At 52.3% G+C, this 19331-nt stretch overlaps 11 protein-coding genes across 11 annotated transcripts; 6 read left to right on the forward strand and 5 right to left on the reverse strand.

The window, feature by feature from the left end:
* Nucleotides 1–112: 112 nt before the first annotated feature.
* Nucleotides 113–2290, forward strand: MRET_0259 (origin recognition complex subunit 3; the record flags this gene model as incomplete). The annotated part of the gene is made up of 1 exon (XM_027626886.1): nucleotides 113–2290. The coding sequence occupies one exon, from the start codon at nucleotides 113–115 to the stop codon at nucleotides 2288–2290; it is 2178 nt and encodes a 725-aa protein (XP_027482501.1).
* Nucleotides 2287–4116, reverse strand: MRET_0260 (ATP-dependent RNA helicase MSS116, mitochondrial; the record flags this gene model as incomplete). Its single annotated transcript, XM_027626887.1, has 1 exon — nucleotides 2287–4116. One exon carries the CDS (start codon nucleotides 4114–4116, stop codon nucleotides 2287–2289), a length of 1830 nt encoding a protein of 609 aa, XP_027483200.1.
* Nucleotides 4117–4230: 114 nt separating this feature from the next.
* Nucleotides 4231–6890, forward strand: MRET_0261 (uncharacterized protein; the record flags this gene model as incomplete). Its single annotated transcript, XM_027626888.1, has 4 exons — nucleotides 4231–6527; nucleotides 6559–6690; nucleotides 6725–6797; nucleotides 6828–6890. The coding sequence occupies 4 exons, from the start codon at nucleotides 4231–4233 to the stop codon at nucleotides 6888–6890; spliced, it is 2565 nt and encodes an 854-aa protein (XP_027483006.1).
* A 191-nt stretch (nucleotides 6891–7081) lies between these two features.
* MRET_0262 (phosphodiesterase) lies at nucleotides 7082–8962 on the forward strand (the record flags this gene model as incomplete). The annotated part of the gene is made up of 1 exon (XM_027626889.1): nucleotides 7082–8962. The coding sequence occupies one exon, from the start codon at nucleotides 7082–7084 to the stop codon at nucleotides 8960–8962; it is 1881 nt and encodes a 626-aa protein (XP_027483201.1).
* A 159-nt stretch (nucleotides 8963–9121) lies between these two features.
* On the forward strand, nucleotides 9122–10225 carry MRET_0263 (nicotinamide mononucleotide adenylyltransferase; the record flags this gene model as incomplete). Its single annotated transcript, XM_027626890.1, has 2 exons — nucleotides 9122–9297; nucleotides 9328–10225. The coding sequence occupies 2 exons, from the start codon at nucleotides 9122–9124 to the stop codon at nucleotides 10223–10225; spliced, it is 1074 nt and encodes a 357-aa protein (XP_027483007.1).
* A 23-nt stretch (nucleotides 10226–10248) lies between these two features.
* On the reverse strand, nucleotides 10249–11601 carry MRET_0264 (homeobox transcription factor; the record flags this gene model as incomplete). The annotated part of the gene is made up of 1 exon (XM_027626891.1): nucleotides 10249–11601. The coding sequence occupies one exon, from the start codon at nucleotides 11599–11601 to the stop codon at nucleotides 10249–10251; it is 1353 nt and encodes a 450-aa protein (XP_027483009.1).
* A 210-nt stretch (nucleotides 11602–11811) lies between these two features.
* Nucleotides 11812–13935, forward strand: MRET_0265 (ATP-dependent RNA helicase DDX24/MAK5; the record flags this gene model as incomplete). The annotated part of the gene is made up of 1 exon (XM_027626892.1): nucleotides 11812–13935. One exon carries the CDS (start codon nucleotides 11812–11814, stop codon nucleotides 13933–13935), a length of 2124 nt encoding a protein of 707 aa, XP_027483008.1.
* Nucleotide 13936: 1 nt separating this feature from the next.
* On the reverse strand, nucleotides 13937–16297 carry MRET_0266 (U3 small nucleolar RNA-associated protein 4; the record flags this gene model as incomplete). Its single annotated transcript, XM_027626893.1, has 1 exon — nucleotides 13937–16297. The coding sequence occupies one exon, from the start codon at nucleotides 16295–16297 to the stop codon at nucleotides 13937–13939; it is 2361 nt and encodes a 786-aa protein (XP_027483010.1).
* Nucleotides 16298–16408: 111 nt separating this feature from the next.
* Nucleotides 16409–17620, forward strand: MRET_0267 (glutamate 5-kinase; the record flags this gene model as incomplete). Its single annotated transcript, XM_027626894.1, has 1 exon — nucleotides 16409–17620. The coding sequence occupies one exon, from the start codon at nucleotides 16409–16411 to the stop codon at nucleotides 17618–17620; it is 1212 nt and encodes a 403-aa protein (XP_027483202.1).
* Nucleotides 17621–17624: 4 nt separating this feature from the next.
* MRET_0268 (small subunit ribosomal protein S6) lies at nucleotides 17625–18039 on the reverse strand (the record flags this gene model as incomplete). Its single annotated transcript, XM_027626895.1, has 2 exons — nucleotides 17625–18009; nucleotides 18035–18039. 2 exons carry the CDS (start codon nucleotides 18037–18039, stop codon nucleotides 17625–17627), a joined length of 390 nt encoding a protein of 129 aa, XP_027483204.1.
* A 70-nt stretch (nucleotides 18040–18109) lies between these two features.
* MRET_0269 (replication factor C subunit 2/4) lies at nucleotides 18110–19245 on the reverse strand (the record flags this gene model as incomplete). Its single annotated transcript, XM_027626896.1, has 4 exons — nucleotides 18110–18971; nucleotides 19001–19080; nucleotides 19107–19185; nucleotides 19211–19245. 4 exons carry the CDS (start codon nucleotides 19243–19245, stop codon nucleotides 18110–18112), a joined length of 1056 nt encoding a protein of 351 aa, XP_027483203.1.
* Between the last annotated feature and the right edge of the window lie 86 nt (nucleotides 19246–19331).

Raw genomic sequence — 19331 nt, forward strand, 5'->3', positions numbered from 1 at the left:
ATAGAAGCGCCAGACGCTTCATCCCCAGAAGCTCTCACAGGAAGACTATCGGCCGAGAAACGAAATACGCTCTCCACCCAACAGCTTGGACAACATCAGCAGGAATCATCCTATGGCCAGCGAGACATCCGGCTTGTTAGAAGCAGAACCTATTTCAATTATCACAGCAGAGAATAATTCGTTTGATGAGTGCGAATTTTCTCCAATATCTCTTTTCGAAAAGGACTCTGTGCCCAGCCGGATGCGCTCCGATGCATTCAATGCGACATGGCAAGGGGCCTATGGACGCCTTACTTCACTCGTGCGCACCTTGTACGAGCCATGTATCGCAAATGTTTGTGAGCGTATGCCTGTGAAAACATCACCACTTCTTCCTGTTACTATCTTGGATGCTAGTGGAAGCGCCACATATGAGGCATTCCCCACACTTCTGATGCATCATTTGTCCAACATGGATCATGTCACGGTACAGCTATCGCCTTTTCATTGTATCAATCTATCCACTATGATTTCTGCCTTTGTTTCACAAATACTGCATCATATACCCTGCACACCAGAAATATCGGGATTGTGCCAAGCATATGAACCAAATGACTTGACTCTGGTCATGACTGCGTACCGTGCAGCTGGGCTTCATTTGCCGCGCATTGTCATTTTACTTCACGAAATTCAAACGTTTCCTTCAAGTGTTATGAATGATTTTCTAAGTGCTGTCATGTCTTGGTCCGACATCACATCACCCACTCCTTCGATCCATCTGTTAATAACCTACACGGCCCCTCTTCCACTCTTGCCTCGTTCGAAAGTATCGCATGACTTGTATGAAACAACCACTTGGGTGACTTCTTTGTTTGCTGAGCAAGTCCGAATGTACCTTGACCCTACCACCATTGTGTTGCCCGACAAGTCCGAATTTTGGGAAAGTGTTGGCTGCGCCTTTTTTGCCGAACCTCGTTCTGGTTTGTGGCTGGGTCGTAGCATATTCGAGCTGGTGCGCCGCAGATATTGGCATACTACGGCAAGCTGGGATGCTATGGCCCAGTGTATACGCTTGGCGTACTTGGAACATTTCCGTACTCGACCACTCTCGGCTTTTGTTCAGGGCATCCCTGACGTCGAAACTCTCTCTGCACACTGGACATCGGAAATTTATGCAGAGCTACGCCTCTCCTTTTTTTTGCGAGCTGCCATCCCATCAAGCGTCTCGCCACACATGCGTGAACTGGCATACGATAACTCCGCTTTACTTCATGCATTGTCTGGCTTGCAAAGCGACATGGCAGTCAGCATGTCGAGTCGGGCTACAGCATTGGCAGCTCTCCATGAAGTCTTATGCGTCCTTGGTCTGACGGGCGCGTATGGAACAAAGCTTGGTCTGACGGGCTGTACAGCGATTGCTCTAGAATGGATACCACCGTTTACGGACTGGGATGCCAGTCGGACGACTGCCAATGCACTGACAGCTACGACGCCCACAGCACAGCAAGTTGACGCGTTACTGAGTCACTTGTGCTCCACTCTCGAAAACAAGCAGGTATCTGAGCTAGTCGATGGCATCAGTCGTCGCTTATATGCCATTGAGTCGAATTTGGATGCCGCTGTTGCTGCAGCTGTGCGCTCCACGCATGAATCCCTGCTTTCTGTACAACATGCTGCACACACGAAAGTGCGTGCTCAAAATTCGATGGGAGAAGCTCTAGCCAGTTGGGTTTCTGGCATTTGGCGCAAATCCGTGGAGCTACCACCTTCACTGGGCTTGTCTATATGGACATATGACTTCGGGGAGCCCATATCTACGATGTTGGAAGGTGCCGCACGCAGCACAATCATATTAGCGTTGGATGCACCATCTGACACCTTGGCATCTATGAGCGCAGCAGCGTGCACAGCGCCTGGTCAACGTGAGCTGAGTGACCAGGCACCGTGGTACGAATGGGAGGAGCACATGTCAGAAGTGCACACGCTACGAGAAACGGGCAAGGACCTCGTCAATGCAAGCGTTCCCGACGTCTGTCGATTGTTTTCTTTGTACAAGGACTCGAGCAGGTTTATCAACCTTGCCGATTGGTACGAAGCGTTTGTCCAATCGCTGCAGGGCGAGGAAATACGTCGGAAGCACGCTGGTCTCGATATGGAAAATGAGGACACTGTTGCCTCTACTCAGATGCGATTCAGTCTGGCTCTTAATGAGCTTGCCTATATGGGTATCGTTGGCCCCGCTGGCCGCAAAATCGAACACGTAAGCCGGCTCATATGGGATTTACCAGTGAATGGCATGCATGAAGCCTAACGCCTCTTTCGCACCGAAAATGGCCGCTTGGATGTCTGGCGCTCGTGTGACCCTCGCTTCTTCGAGTGTATCACACTCATCATTTGGGGCGACAGTGTAGGTTTTTCTTCCAAGCCAAAGACAGCTCGAATCCAGTTCTGCACCGGATGCAGGATTTGCAAGCGCGATACGCGCAGCAATTGCCGCATAGCCACATAGCTATTGAACACTGTGTTGAGCAAGTGCCTCATATCCATGGTCTCACGTACACAATACCGAGCGTGATCCATAGCAGTTTGAACCCTCGATGCATCAAAGGTCGTTTGTGCCTCCTTAGAGGCAACGAGCTCATTCATAGATTTTGCATGATCTTCCATAGACAGAGGTTGAAGTGGGATGTCATGCAGCTGGAAAGCGACGAAACCAGACTCAAACGGCGAAATAAGCATGTCTGCACGTCCTTCGCGCCCACGACGACCTGTGCGACCAACACGGTGGACATACATTTCTTTCGAGCATGGTACACCCAGCTGGATGACACGCGTGACTGATGGGTAGTCGACACCACGCGCACTCACATCACTCGTAAGCAAAATACTAGGGGCAGATTCATAAGCTCGGAACTGCTGACTGACACGAGAACGGAGAGTCTGAGATAGCATTCCATGCAAGCAGAGCACGCTTGTTTTTTCTTGACCTGGAAGCGAAGAAGTAATGCTTTCGAGCATTTTATGCATGGCACTTGTAAGTGCCGTCGTGGAAGTGAATATAATGACTTTGGACTTGTTACCATACAGCATTTGGTCATGTTCCAAGAGTTGAAGCAGAAACGGTAAAACCCGAGTCTGATCCGGAATAGTTGTGACGTATTGCGGGATACGCACATGCACATTCTCTTCGCCAGGCGGAATGCAATCAATGACACGATGTTGAGGATGCAACGAAGTCTTCGCAACTTCCATAATGTGAGGATCCATCGTGGCGCTGAACATGAACGACATGCGCTCCTCTACAGGAGGAAGCATAGACGCTATCATTTGAATCTTGTCTCGGAAACCAAGTTCGAGTAGCATATCAGCCTCATCAAGCACAAGTGTCTGTGTGCGACTAATGGCATCACGGATGCTTTGATCATCCAACATGTCTAGTAAACGCCCTGGTGTGGCCACAACAATGTCTGGCGTGTTCTTCTTCCAGTTCAAGTACTGGCGCTTGCTCGATATACCGCCCACAAGCTCGTGCACACGCAATTTCTTGTGATTCAGCACAAGCTTGCGCGCTTCAGAGGCAATCTGCATAGCCAATTCACGAGTGGGCGAAATAATCAAGACACCCGCACAGTGTCGACTAAAGAGTCTCTGAAGCTCCGACACAGCCGCTTTGTCGCCACGTTCAAGTAAATACATTAAATCATTTTCCTCAAGATACCTTCGAAAAGGCTCCGTAGTCTGTCCATGGGCAAGCTGATTATACGCATGTATGCGGGCCTGAAGAGCAGGGACGAGGAATGCAACCGTCTTGCCTGTACCAGTGCGAGCTTTACACAGCAAGTCCCGACCCTTTCCATCGTCGAGCAGTTTTTTTCCACTCGAAATTTGTGGCAGTAGAGAAAACACTTGCTCTTGAACGTCTGTGAACGCGGTAAAATGGAATGGATTCCCAAGAAGCGATAGGCGCAGAGGTTTGGCAAGTGCCATAGCTTTGAGACGAGCATTCATGTCATGCTCACTCTTTGAACTAGAATGAGAAAGCCTTAATGCATTCCAAATTGATGTACGCTTGAGGCTTTGGCTAGTCTGCCGCACAGAAAGACACCTAATCAGCATGCGCTCGCCATACAGCAGCATGAAGGTGACAGGAAGATTAGGAAAAATGAATTGTTCATTAGTCATCGACGCGAATACAGTGTCAATCACCTCGTGCATCCTTCGTAACGTGGGCACACCTATTGCTGAGGAAATATGGTGGCGGAACCGCATTTCCTTGATCTAACAAGGCGTACACAATCACAACCCCAAGAGAAAAATCGTCTCAATGTGCGATTGGACGTCCCCGGTGGTATTTCGTTCGCACCTGACCGTTTGAATCCCCACAATTCTGCAAAACGTGTGTTTAGAGTGCCGCAACTCCCAGAGCCGGCCCAGCTCTTCTACGACTTCGAGCGTGAAATTTCAGAGCATGAAGGTGTTCCTTATGTGCCTTCATCTTCCTTCGTGATTGGTGAAGATGATGAGCTTACCCCTTCACAAAAAATTGCACAGGACGTCCGTGAGAAGTACGAATCCGCCACAGGGCCGATCAAGTCAGGCAAGTCAGAGGATGATAAAATGGAGCTATTGCTGGATGCTATGAACCTGGAGAAAGGTTCTGACGAAAAAGAAAGCTCTAATCCTTCGGATTTGAGAAGTAAGGATCCGGTGTCGAATGATGCTTTACCTGAGACGAAGGATGATTATGTCCGAAATGAGCAAATTACATCGCCTGAGCCGAAGAATAAGAGCGACACAATTGTCAATGAAGACAAATTAGAGAAGAATGAGCCGAGCATCGAAGAAAATTCTCATCAATCTCGAAGCAGAGAAAGCGTGATACAAGGGGAAGCAAACCCTATGGAACTGGTGTCTGGGAGCCAGAATTCTCAAGACGGGGAGTCAAAACCCCAAAAGCGCCAAGGCGAAAAATCCCAGAACCCGACTACAAACAAGAGTGTATCAGAGGACGGTACGTTCCCCCGACCATCTTCTCCGGATGAAACGCCCGCTACCGAGGAAATAAATGCTAAGGTTTCCAATACCCCATCGGAGAAGAAGGACAATGTATCATCATCTGAGAGTCGAAGAAATGAGAAGAATGAGCTCGGTGTCGACAAAGAGGTTCAAAAGACTGGTACAAGTATTTCAAAGAGTGGTATGACCAAGTCCCAAGCGAAACGAGCCAAAGAGAAGGCTAAAAAAATGGCCCGGAATCAAGAAGCCATTTGCAAGAACGAAAGAGCGGATGAGAGATCAGACTTGACAAATACGTCGAATGAAGATACGAACTTCACGCCTAGAAATGGGGAACTTGAAAATATCACTGATCTACCTGAAGAATCAGAAGATCAGAACACATCACAGGGCTCGGGAATCAATCATGAAGTTGATGTGAATGCCAAGATCAATGAGACTAATGACACCAGCGACAACAACGTATTAGATCACTTGAAAACCAAGATGGATGGTGAGCAATTAGGTGAAGAGCATGATTCCATGACTGAAAAGAAAATTGAGTCAAGGCACAGTGCTGGGCTCGAAAATGAGGACATGTTTGCTAAATCTTCGATTAACAGCAAAGTGAACACACACACAGTCAACGAAGCTGAGGATGCTGTGCATAACTTGAATGTCGAGGTAGCAGAGATCAGGTCAGAGCGCCCAGCAGATGCCATGTCCATGCAAACGGCCCGAACGCAACTTTCTACTTTTGCACCCACCGTAAGTGGTTTTTCTGTCTTGGCCGATAAGACTCGACAAGGCGGAGCAGACGGTCTACCGGCTGTTGTACGCAAAAAGTTGAACCTTATTGACTACAAGCTTCCGCCCAGTATTTCTGATGGCAGCTATGCTAAAAAGCCTTGGAACAACAAGTCATATTTAAAAAGCCGTGCATTTGAGCGGCTTGCTTCGCAGCCCGAAGGACGTGATGCAGGGACACAATGGAATGCCATCAATGGACCAGGCGAAGAGGCATTAGCTTTCCCTTCAAACAATTTGCAATCTATCACCTTTGAAACGCTTTCTGCGTTGTTTATACCTGACCCACGTCACTGGCACCCCTATAGGTTTGTTCGGCGTACAAACCCACGCCAGGTGCTGCTCATGTGTGCTGGTACAGCGCTGACACAAAAACAACTACAGACGTCGGAGCTTGCACGAAAGGTTGCATCTGGTCAAATGGGACCAATCAACGATGCCAAATCACTTGCTTCGTACTTTACTACTACTGAAAATACTTCATTGCAGGGAGGACTTGGATTCGTATACAGTCCTAATGAAGCGCTCTGTCATGCTATGCATGAAAAGGTGGATCTTGGGCGCTCCGAGACGAATTTCTCTCGTCGTCTTGAACGGCCAGAATTTCCCAACGAGACGACCAAGCGACGCGCAGCATTGCGGAGTGTTATTGCAGCGCTAGAATATATTCGTTGGGAAGAAGAAGGATTCGACAAAATCGTGATCGCAACTCATCATGGATGGATTGTGCGTGGAATTGCTTATGAGTACGTGGCGCGCGAAAAACTGACATTACAGCATCTGGGAATGGCGCCAGAACAACTGGCGATTTACGCACGATGCTCCAGGAGCTATTCCGGGTGGTGATGTACCTGACCGAGATTTATGGGAGCTGCTGGACTATGTGGTCCGTCAGTATGAGCTTGTTGAGTACGTTATCTAACACCCGTACACTAATCCACAGCTGCAATTGTCGATTCTGGCATATTCCCAGTAAACTAAACGAAGAAGCAATAAGACTTTCGGAAATTGGAGCAGTAAGTACTTTATCGCCTAACTCAAATCAGGCCAAAACAAACCAGCACTTTACCACCGTGCGATGGACCAAAAAGCCATATAGCAGCACTTGAATGATGCAGTAAATCACTTATATGCTACAGTCATGTGTGAACACGTGGACCAAATTGGGCGCAGCTCGCCCAATCGTGGAGCCTAAAATATGCACGCGAAACGAGTACATCAGCACAGACCATGTGCAATTAGACATATAAGTAGCAATGCAAAGGCGTGGCAAGTTTTTCTCTCGCCGTATTGAGCCATCATGCTCAGTGGTATTTGCTCTGCTGCCTTATGCCTGCTTGCTACGGCAAATTTTGTCGTAGCTGGGCAATGGACAAATGACTTATACGATCAAACCAGTATGGTACCCAAAGCCAAGGGCTGCTGGAATCCAGACCCGGACTGTGGTGAATTCACATTTGTCGTCATGCCTGATACGCAGTATTTGTTTGACCAGCATAGTATCCATCCAGTACCTGTGGAAAAGTCGTTCGAATATATTTTAACGTCTTCGAACCGGTCAGATACTGACACGAACATTGTGTTTATGGCTCATCTCGGTGACGTTGTCCAAAATGGACTAAAGCAAGAATTCGACCAAGCCAGAAAAGTATTTGACTACCTTGATGAGGCTGGGGCTGAATACAGCGTTCTTGCAGGTAATCATGACGTTGATCCCAGCACCACAGATAAGCGTGGCAAAACACCGTATCTGGAAGCGTTCAATCCTGAGCGCTTCCACAAGATTCGCTCGTGGCGTGGCGCTTCGCCGACAGGCTACAACAATTATCATATTTTCAAGGCCGGTGGACGTGAATGGCTCGTTCTTGCTCTTGATTGGCGCATGTCCAACAGCTCGTTTGAATGGGCCGAGAGTGTGCTCAAAAGCCATGCTCATATACCGACCATTCTCACGACACATGAGATTGTCACGGCTGATACTGGAAAAGCCGAATTCACCGAATACGGTGAGGAAGTCTGGAACAAGCTTATCAAGCACAACAATCAAGTGTTCCTTACACTGAATGGTCATTTTTGGCCATCAGGTCGGACGAGTCGCACTAATGCAGCTGGTAACAAGGTTGAATCGCATATTACAAACTATCAAAATCGTTACTACGGTGGCTCGGGTATGATTCGCTCCTATCGATTCAAGATGCGCGAGAATAAAATTGACGTATCCACTTTTTCACCATGGTCAAGGGAACTGGTACAGAAGGGCCAAGCTAATCCACTTTCAAGAAAAGAAGCAGAGCTTACCACTTCTACTGATAAGTTCACAATGCATATCAACTTTGAGAGTCGTTTCCAGGCTCTCGACAATTCTAAACGTTCAGAGTCGTCCGATGATACTGTAATTACAGGCACGCAGGCATATTGGCGCTTTGATCGGCATAAAGCTGGCTCGCCGCTTTCTCAGTCCGACATAATCAAGGACTTGTCTGGTAACTGTAATGACTTGATACTTAAGACCCACTTCCCGTCTGACAATACCACACTTCGTTGGTCTGATGCACACCATCCTTTACAACCTGGACATGGAAGCTTAAACTTTACTGCGCAGAAGAAGCCACTTCAGGGAATGTATCTTCAGACACGCGATGATGCTAAGATCAACTCAAACAAGTTTGAAAATGGCTATACCTTTGAAGCCTTTTACTATCTGCCCAGCAGCTGGGACAGTGAGCAGAATGCATGGAGCAGTTTGTTTAGTCGCCGTGGCTCCGCTAGTGATGCTGGTATTCATGGAGAAGAGGCTGATAAGGATGAGCCTATCGTGACTCTTAGTATTTCAAACGACCGTGAGCTCCAATGGCGTGTCTACCCGCTGGGAAGTCAAAATGGCACTACGAATTGGGGACATGAAACGCCATTTGACCATTGGTGGCACGCAGCCGTTGTTAATAATGGTACGATGACAAAAATGTATGTGGATGGCAGCGAAGTGGCTCGGAATCCAGCCCAAAAAGCACATGGCCTCACAACGCTGAACAAGCCCTGGATGCTCGGTGGTTTTGAATACGGTGGGAAGCTTGATCAGATCTTCTACGGAAGCATTGGTGATGTGCGTATTGTTGATCGGGCTATATCGCCGGAGGAGTTTATGTTCAGGCCTGATCTTAACTCCACGACTGGTAAATAATTCGATAGGCATATGCCGATCCTGGCGTTGCGATAATTATATCCCCGATCGAAGCGGGGTGGGGTAGCGTGGGAGCGACGAAGTATATCTCAGGTAATTGGTCCTTTCCCCCACCAGCCCTCAAAGTAGTCGTGTGTTTCTGTATCTCAAACGCACAGCATGTTTGCACCGAAAGCACCCTGTACAACAGGTCGTGATAGTGTTTCGACGTTGAGATACAAGGCTCTGAATTCAGAGTCATATCGACTTGACAGTCCGCCGTTCACGGGTGCAGCAGTGACCGGAGGTGGGCCCGTAACAAAGGAGCTGGGACAGGATGGCTCTAATCCAAATGTGTATGTATAATAGACTTCTGACCATCTAAGGCATCGGATGAATAATTCCCACGATACGGATGTACAGCCGTGGGATCTTGACAGCGGAATGGACGAGGAACTGGATGAGGCTCATTCCCAACGAGACATGGACACAGCTAAGACACGCACGCCTTTTTTCCAATCTGTGCCTCGCCAAGGTGAGACAATGGATACGTATACATTCCCTCGCCACAGACTGCCTACCCACATGCATGATGAAGAAAAGATTCCGCTTATTATCGTGGCTTGCGGCAGTTTTTCACCGCCGACGTACTTGCATTTGCGCATGTTTGAAATGGCCAAGGATCAGGTAATTGAGTCCGGTAATTATGAGCTCCTGGCTGGGTATTATTCGCCTGTATCGGATCAGTATAAGAAGGAGGGTCTCGCCAAAGCGGTTCACCGAGTGCGCATGTGCGAGTTGGCCGTGGAGCGGTCATCCAACTGGCTCATGGTTGATGCGTGGGAGTCGCTGCAGGGCGAGTATCAACGCACAGCCGTGGTATTGGACCACTTTGCCACTGAAATAAACGGGAAGAATGGCGAGCGTGGCATAAAGTTGCGGGATGGCTCCTACAAACCGATAAAGATAATGCTGTTGGCGGGCGGTGACCTGATCCAGAGCATGGGTGAGCCTGGTGTGTGGGCTGAAGAGGACCTGCGTCACATTTTGGGCGAATTCGGCTGTCTGATTGTGGAACGTACTGGAGCAGATGTGTGGTCCTTCCTTCTCTCACATGACTTGTTATGGCACTTCCGTCGGAATTTGATTGTGGTGAAGCAGACGATCTACAATGATATCAGCAGTACAAAAGTGCGCCTATTTGTTCGTCGAGGATACTCGATCAAGTATTTGTTGCCCAACAGTGTGATCCAGTATATTGAGCAAAATGGTTTGTACCGCTAGGAATCAGAAATAGGGTATGAATTTTATGAATGCCAGGCACGTTGGCTATTTCCCCCACCAAGTCCAAGTAGCAACTCGGCTGCTTGGCGGTCATGCTCGGTCCATGCGTGCCCATCGGTATCACCATTGTCCTTAAGCATGACTAGGACATGCTGCGGCTGGGCAAAGTTAGGTGGTGAGCATGATTCAGCTTGCTCATTGTCGTCAAAAAATCCACTGTCATCATGGACAGGCTCTTTTTCAGTACTGCTTGTCTCTTTGCCCACAAGAGGCAGCATATCACAACTGCGTGCACTGGATGTGCGTGTCCAGTTCGTAGTGAGCTTGTTTGGCATATGTGACGTAGCAGAAATGGCCCGGCGATTCAAAGGGCGGCGACTCATCAGCGGTGCACGCCTAGGAGGCTGTTGTGGCTGTACATGCAGGTTAACAAACGATGGCGCAGAGTTGTGCAAAGTCAGTTCCTGCAGGGGACGATTCGGCATGCTGTGCACACGCTGCATTCTGACGCCCGACGAGGCGTTGGGCGGTACATTTTCTTTGTTTTGATGCAAGTTTCCATCCGCAGCCATCTCCAAACGCAAAGACGGCTTGCGCTGAAAACTGTGACAGCGGCGTTTGTTCATGTTTTCGTGCATAACAAGGCGTGCATCGGATTCATGTCGCTTCATATCGTCCAGGCTTCGGGTGCGCTTGCGCTCCATAAGTCGCTTCGTGCGCCGCTGAGCAAGTCGACGAAGCGTGCGCTCTTCATCATCGTCCTCGTCCATGCCGACGTTAGCCGTGGAGTTCACCGTATGAAGCTCGTCATTTGCCTCGCTGCTGCAGCTGCCCAGTGCACTCGAGCTTTCCATGCGTTGCCAGATAGCACGATCATCATTGTGAACGTCGCCTGTAATAATACCGTGCCCATCGCGCGTGCTATCCAGTGTGCAGGACATTGGCGGTTCTGGCTGATGCATGGCGGTGGGGCATTCGCGCAGAGCAGCACGCCCCGCGGTTGTTGTCATGAGCGATACGCTTGGTGTGCTCTGAGAGCGCGTGAACGGCTCGCGTGGGGGGAATACAGGTGCCAGGAAAGGCACTGAATGCGTAGGCGCGGAGAGTGCCGATGAGGACTGGTATCTCTGTGAGCGTTTCTTTTCAGCTTGGCGGCGGTTCTGAAACCAAACTGAGACAGCACGAGTCGACATTCCTACCATTCTGGCGAGTTCCGAGCGCTTATTCTCACTGGGAAAGGCATTTCGGACATATGCCGACATGAGAATGTTGACTTCATGCGGCCGTGTACGGCGCCGACGCTTCTTTTCATGAGAAGCAGTGTCATGGCGATGCACATGCAGCGCTGGTATATGATGTTCTGATTCTGTAGACATGGTCTGGCCACGTTGGGTCCAGTGGAAAAGAGTGGATTGGCTGACACGCCTCCTTTGGTGTGTGTGGTCAGCGGCGTACCACACGCTCAGCACGTAACTCGTGTTTGTTTGCCACGCGCATGTGTATCACGCGTGGCGGATGTGGAGGCACATGACGACGTCGGCTTAGGGGCTCGTCGACTGGACGTGTGGAAAACTCTACGATTTATCATGCGTAAAGAAACGCGCCGGCAGCAGCGGCACATGAAGACGCATGGTCCAGCCGTGCGGCAGAGTGATGTGCCGTGGGTAACAATGCCGTATACTTTTGCATCAGAGAGTGTGAACGAGACGACAGATGACGGTTTCGAGGGCCTCGATATGGCCGACGACGACTTTCTTGGACTGCAGACGGCCGAGGGCTTTGATGTCGTGTATGAGACGGATGAGACGGGAAATCGACGCGCTAAGATTGTCAAGCTGAATGAAACGAACAAGCGCAAACAGAAACAAAAAGAGGCACCAATTAAACCGTACCCTGCCGAGCCTATCAAGAAACGCAAAGTGGACGATGATGAGGATGTGGGCGCGATGCTCCAAGCAGCGCGCGAGCGTGGTATTCTGGAGCAAGATGACACGGGTGACGATGGAAAGGAAGATGCTGATGCTTCCGCGCCCGGATGGGCACCATATGCACTGCACCCTGTCCTGAAAAAAGCGATGGTCGCGCTGGGCTTTAACACGCCGACAGATGTGCAAGCAGCGACTTTACCGCCATCTCTCGGCACCGACGCCATGCCGCCTCGGGATGTCGTTGGTGTGGCCCAGACTGGCAGCGGTAAGACATTGGCCTACGCACTTCCGATTCTGCAGTATATCCTGGAAAACACGGCGCACAGCCAAGACCCGGCGCGGTCATTGGAGGCCCTTGTCCTGACGCCCACGCGTGAACTTGCACTGCAAGTGTGTTCGCACATCCGTGCAGTGGTAGAGGCGGGCGGACGCTTTGCGAACGTTGCGGCCATATGCGGTGGCATGTCGGTTCAGAAGCAGGAGCGGGTGTTGCTGCAGCATGGCGGAGCCCATATTGTGGTGGCGACGCCTGGTCGGCTGTGGGACATGATCAAGCACGACGATGCGCTTGCACTGCGTGTCCGGCGCACACGCTTTCTCGTTATTGATGAGGCGGACCGCATGATTGAGGCGGGGCATTTTGCTGAGATGGATTTGCTGCTGCAGATGGTGCGCCGCACGAAGGGCGCAGCAGCTGATGCCAATCCCGACATGCAGACGTTTGTCTATTCGGCGACGATGTCCAAGGCTCTTCAGACAAATCTAAAGCGGGCGTTGTGGCGCAAGAAGCAGCGACGCGAGGCCGAACCTTCCAACACACTAGATGATTTATTGGCACGCGTTGATTTCCGCGACGCTGAGCCAGTCGTGATCGAGATGGCGACGCAGCGCCATGTAGCAGATACGCTATATGAAGCCAAGATGGAGTGCGTCGGACAGGATAAGGACGCGTACTTGTACTATATCTTGCTGCGGTATCCGGGACGCACTCTTGTGTTTGTGAATGCGATCGACGGTGTGCGTCGTCTTGTGCCGCTCTTGACGCTACTGGGCATACCTGCATACCCATTACACGGACAGTTGCAACAGCAGCAGCGGCTCAAGAACTTGGACCGTTTCCGACGTGCGCCGCACGCGGCGCTACTGGCCACAGACGTCGCAGCACGTGGTATCGATATTCAGGGCGTCGATCATGTGGTGCACTTTCAAGTGCCGCGCTCGGCAGACACGTATGTCCACCGCGCTGGTCGTACGGCACGAGCTGGTCGAGAGGGTGTATCGATTGCCCTGATTGAGCCCAGTGAGCTGCGGCTCTGGCGTGCCATATGGCAAGCCCTCGAACGGCAGGACACGGTGCCTACGATGCCTGTCGAATACACGTTCCTCACGCCGATCCGCGAACGACTTGCCTTGGCGCGCGACATCGATGCGTTGTCGCATGCTCAGACGAAAGAGTCGCATGATGACCACTGGCTGCGTTCCTTGGCGCGTGAAGCAGACGTGGAATATGAGAGCGACGAGGAACCGGACCCGGACGCCAATGTATCGCACCATAGGCGCCACTCCTCGACAAAAGCGCGTGTCGCGCAGCTCAAGGCGCAGCTGGCACACATGCTTTCACGCCCTCTTCAAGCACGTGGTATGAGTCAAAAGTACCTGACGAGCACCACACGCCCTGGCTATGTACATGCGTTGCTAGAAGGACGGCATGCGCCGCATATGCTGGGTATGACACGGTCCAAGATCCATGATGATATGAGCGCCAAGAAGCAACGTACATAGTCTACATACCATACTTGGCACCACGGTAAAAGGCCGGTGGCAGCGTCGGCGCAAGCGCAAAGTACGGCCGCTCTATGACGAGCAGTTCAGAGCCACTAGGCGAGGGCAAAACACCCGCGTAGAGCAGTGGTTGGTAGCGGAACGTCGTACGCACGGACCATGCATCGTCGCTCTCGACCACATGCCCACTGCGCCGCTTCTTGCGTGAGGTGCGTGAAAGCGTCGTGAGAGGTCGTGCCGTGCAGATCCACGTCGGGCCATAGACACAGAGTGAGGCGTGGCCGTCGGGACCCGGCAGCCAAGTGCATCCCACCACAGGCTCGCGAATGCGAGAAAGCGCAGCATCAAGATCACGACGGAGCGCTGCTTCCCATGCAGGTGCCTCGCCATCGGCCTCGAGATCGTAGAATGAGACTTGGTTTGTGGGCAGCACCAACGCAAGCAGACTTGGGTGTGTAGGATGAAAGCATGCACCGCTCGGCACATAAGCCGGCGTCGCAAGCGCACGTTGGTGCGACAGTGTATCGAGATGAAAGACGTGCATGCGTCGCGCGGTATCTGCCGTGACGAGCCATTGGCCATCGGACGAGACAGCGGCCAACACAATGGGTGTCGGCGTGGCAGCAGCCTGGCCGTGTCCCCCGCTCAGCACACGACCATCAAGAGCCGTGCGTGTTGTGCGATGCTGTGCAAATGACCGCAGTAGATGCGGCGCTTCGCTCGAAGTTGGCAGCTGCAACACATGCACAAACGAGCCATGCGCCGTACAAAGCACTAGACGCGTGCAATCTGGCGTGAATGCCAGCGCCGAGGCACCAGGCGCTGGGGCATTACGGCCATGCACGGCCTCGCCCAAAGAGCGAATGCGTCGTGGCGTGCCTGAGCCAAGGTCGTACAGCCTGGTTTCATAAAGGTCCGAGGCAGCCAGGAAGCGGCCATCTGCACTGATGGCAGCTGCACCAAGATTTGAGTGCATACGAAGCTCCAGCTCCCACACCTTGCTCCACGACTCGTCGCGAAGTGCCCATATGGCCACACTGCGCTCGCGACGCAACATGATCCAGCGATGAAGCGGTGCGACGCCCACGACACTATCGCGAGCATGTGCGGGCACGAAAGAGACGCGCCGTTGGACGGTGTCCGCGAAAGACGTCGATACACTCGAAGATACAGGATTGTGGTTTGGTGCGCGCCACGATGCATGAGAGGCAGGGGTTAGCACGAGCTGAAAATCCAGACCGCCGCTGAGAAGAATGGGGACGCGGGAAGGTGAGGGCACGGGTCCGAGTTGCAGTGGCGGGTCCATCGCCAGGGCACGGATATCATGCGCATGTAGACGCCTTGTACCAGTATGGGCCCATGCGTGCCCGACATGCGTGTATTCCACAACCTTTTGGTCGACGCCTGCACTGTACACGGCGCGCGCATCACTGCTGACACAGAGGGTTAGCACATCGGCACCGGCCGTATGGCTCTGGAAAGTGGCACCAGGTATAGGGATACGTGTGCGTGCATCAAAGAAGGTGACACGTCCTGTCGAGTCGCCTGTCACAAGTGTGCCGTCCCGCAGCACGGCGACGCTCCATACGATCGTGTGCTCCTGTCGATTCTTCAGCACAGTCAGGCGCGACTTCAGCTGGCCAGTCGGGACGTCCCAGACGGCCGCCGTCGAATTGCCGAGACCACCCAACAGATACGTATCACGCCAGGCCTCGTCATCATCATCGTCCGAGTCATTTGACGTGGCCATCTGGCGGCGCGGTGGGCCCCATGCCAGGCTCAGAATACGACTCGCCACGCGCGTCATGCGTGGTGCCACATGCATGCCTGTGCCCACATGCTCAAATGCGTCACCTGCCACGTCAATGAGGCGCACGACGCCGTCTTCACACCCGATCGCGAGAAACTTGCCCGTGGGACTGGCAGCCATGCTCCAAATAGCACCGCCATGAGAAGATAGCGTGCGCGTCGGTGTTCTCGTGTCCGCAGCCTGTTGGCCTGTCAGAGATGAGGGCAAAAAGTGTTCAGAGACAATACTACCGCCCGAAGTGCTAAACAAACGGAGATGTGAGGCTGACGCCGTGAAGGCAAGAGACTCGATTTTGTAATTCTCTTCACCCAGCAAAGTCCATACAGGCGACCATCCCTGAGCAATCGAGCCAGATTGGCCCTCGCACCATGTGCACAGGTCAATGTTGCCATTGTCACGTCCGATCGCTAGCACAGATCGGCCGGCAGCGGCGCTTTCCGTCCATGCGACTGGCGATAGTGCCAGCGCCGTAATAGCTGACGGACTCCAATCGACAAAGCGCACGCGGTGCACGGGCACACTGGCGCCCGGCTTGCTCACGTCCACGCTCATGCCGTGGTGGTTCGAGGGGCCGCGTTAGTCCATATGCACTGGACGAAGAAAAAAAAGTGGCATCACGTGATGCTCCTTCTTGCGCCGTGCGCGCCGGTGCTTTTTGCCGCCATGCAACAGGGTAAGACAGTGGTGATCAAGCTCGGCACATCGTCGATCCTATCCGATGTGTCGCTTGAGCCCAAAATACGGATTATGGCATCCATCGTAGAGACAGTATCGCAGCTCCGACTGCGCGGCCACCGTGTCGTGCTAGTGTGTTCGGGAGCTATCGGTGTGGGGCGCGTACGCATGGGCATCAAAGAGCGGCCACAGGAGCTAAGTGTGCGCCAGGCCCTCGCCGCCCTCGGGCAACTTCGCCTCATGACGCTCTGGGAAAATCTGTTCGGGATGCTCGGCATCCACATAGCGCAGGTACTCTTGACGCGTGCGGACCTCGCAGATAGCCCACGCTATGTGAATGCTCGCGCGACACTCGAAACATTACTGTCGGACAAGTTTAACGCAGTCCCCATTGTAAATGAGAATGATACCGTATCCGTGTTTGAAATGCGATTCGGCGATAATGACTCACTTTCGGCTATTACGGCCGGCATCATTGACGCTGACTACCTGTTCCTGTGCACGGACGTTGATGGCCTGTATACCGACAACCCACGAGTCAACCCGGACGCGTTCAAATTGGATGTAATTCAGAATATGGATGAGGCTCGGCGGCTGACTTGCGTCAAGACGATGGGCTCATCGTTTGGTACGGGCGGTATGCAGACCAAGCTCGTGGCGGCAGAGCTCGCCACGGCCGCAGGCATTGCCACCGTCATTCTTAATGGCGAGCACCCGGAAAACATGGCACACATTGTTGAGCAGGACATCGCGACGCAGGCTTTCAGGACGCCCCACATGCAGCTTCGCGACCCGCCATGCACGCTATTCCTGCCTCACCAGCAGCGAATGCCTGCGCACAAATGGCGTATCCTCCATGCTATGCATCCATCCGGTGCGCTGATCATTGATCAAGGTGCCTATGAGCGCCTCTCCCGCAAAGAATCGGGTGGGCGACTCCTGCCGGTGGGCGTCATTGGCGTCGAAGGCAACTTTGACCGGTTGCAGGCTGTTCGTCTTAAAATATACAAGCCGTCCCTGCCGGGCGAGCCACCAGAGACAGTGGAAGTGGGACGCGCCCTCACTAACTACACGTCCATCGAATGCGAGCGCATCAAGGGACTCCAAAGTGCACAAGCAGTGGAAGTCATTGGTGCTGTGGATACGATGTACATTACGGATCAGGCTGTGTTGTCCTTGCGGGCAGCTGCACCGACATGATATTTTAGCCAAGATAGTCAACAGTCTTGCCACCCATCGTCGACTGGGCTGGTGTCGCGCCGCCAGAAGCGGTGGGCGGCACGATCTCGCGCAGCTTTTCGCCCAGCTTGAGGGTGTTCCATTTAATCACACGCGGGTCCTGGCGCAAGCGGTCATTCAGCACCTTGAGCGTCGGCGCATTGGTATCGAACTGCATGAGCCAGTAATCACCGGAGTAGTGAAGCTGTTGATGACGCTTGGCGCGCTGCGGCAAGGTCCGCTTGCCCCAATATTGCACATTCCGCACAACACCGCCATGGTCTAGCACAAGACGCGAGGTGGTATGCACGAGGTCACGTAACGGGGCAGATTCTGCTTGTGCAATGGCCACGCAGAATAACTCGTAAAGTCTTTCGTTAGCACAGACAGACGTACGGCATGGTGTCGACGTGGACGACGAGAAAGAGAGCCACTGTTCAATCCTTCTTTTTTACATCTTCGATGGGCCTATTAGGTGCTATTTGTAACATCTTGGTGGAGGGAGAGACACAGCGTGAGAAGTTGAAGGCTCTCCTCGCCGCCATCCATGAGGGCCTTGTCGGCAGCGCCTAGATGAAGAGCGCATTTGGTCTTTTGCCTTGCAGAAAGCATAGGGTGGGAAATAATATAGTCGTGTAACTGCAGCACCACCTGCAAGCTAGAGTAACCTTCGCGCACAATGTGATGCACAGCATCGTACACAGCGTCGAATGCGCTGCCCTGAGCCGTAGGTGTGGCCTCGTCATTCGTGTCGTAGGAAGGAACGGCCATAGTTTGCGCAAGTGACGTTATCACAGGCATCGGAACAATGCCGGCTAGCTCGCCCACAGTCGTAGACGACATGAGGCTTGCATCGTTACCACGTGCCGACACAAGACGCGCCAGGGACTGCAAGTACGTAATGCTCCGACGCATATCACCATCAGACGTATGGATAAGCATCGACAAGACCTCAGGGCTTATTCGCAAGCCCTCAGCTTGTGCAATATACTGGAGACGCGCCTCGGCACTCGATGCATCCAGTGGCTTGAAGCGGAACTTGCTGCATCGAGACGTAACAGGATCGATGATGCGCGACACGTAATTACAGATGAGGCAGAATCGGGTGATACGACTGTACTGCTCCATGATACGGCGTAATGCGCTTTGAGCGTCCTGCGTCATACTGTCAGCTTCGTCGAGAATCACAATTTTGAAAGGAGGCGACGGGTAATCTGGATTCGGCGCCGAGACAGCAGCTCGTGCGAACGATTTAATCTTGTCACGCACTACAGCAATGCCACGCTCATCCGAGGCATTCAGCTCGAGAACGCGCGAGCGCATCAATTCAGGCCTTGATGTAAGTCTCTCACGCATACATACCCGAATAGCTGACGAGCCAAAGCAAGAATCATCGACGTCTTTCCCGTGCCTGGTGGTCCGTAAAACAGCATATGTGGGAGCTAGGGTAAGAGAGGTTATCACGCACATTGGCAGACGATAGGGACCGACGCAGCACATTCACTGCATGCTGCTGTGACGAGACCTCATCTATAGTTTTGGGTCGACTGCTGTGAGCGAAGGAAAACATACTATCGCTCAACCCACGGCTGGCTTTCAACCGACATGGCCGTCGATATGAGAATTGCGTAAGCGGTGCGCGTCGTTTCTCCATGAGATTCCAAAATTACCTACTAGGTCCCTTTTTGAATAT

The sequence above is a fragment of the Malassezia restricta genome, chromosome I, assembly GCF_003290485.1.
Source record: "Malassezia restricta chromosome I, complete sequence".
Lineage (NCBI taxonomy): Eukaryota > Fungi > Basidiomycota > Malasseziomycetes > Malasseziales > Malasseziaceae > Malassezia > Malassezia restricta.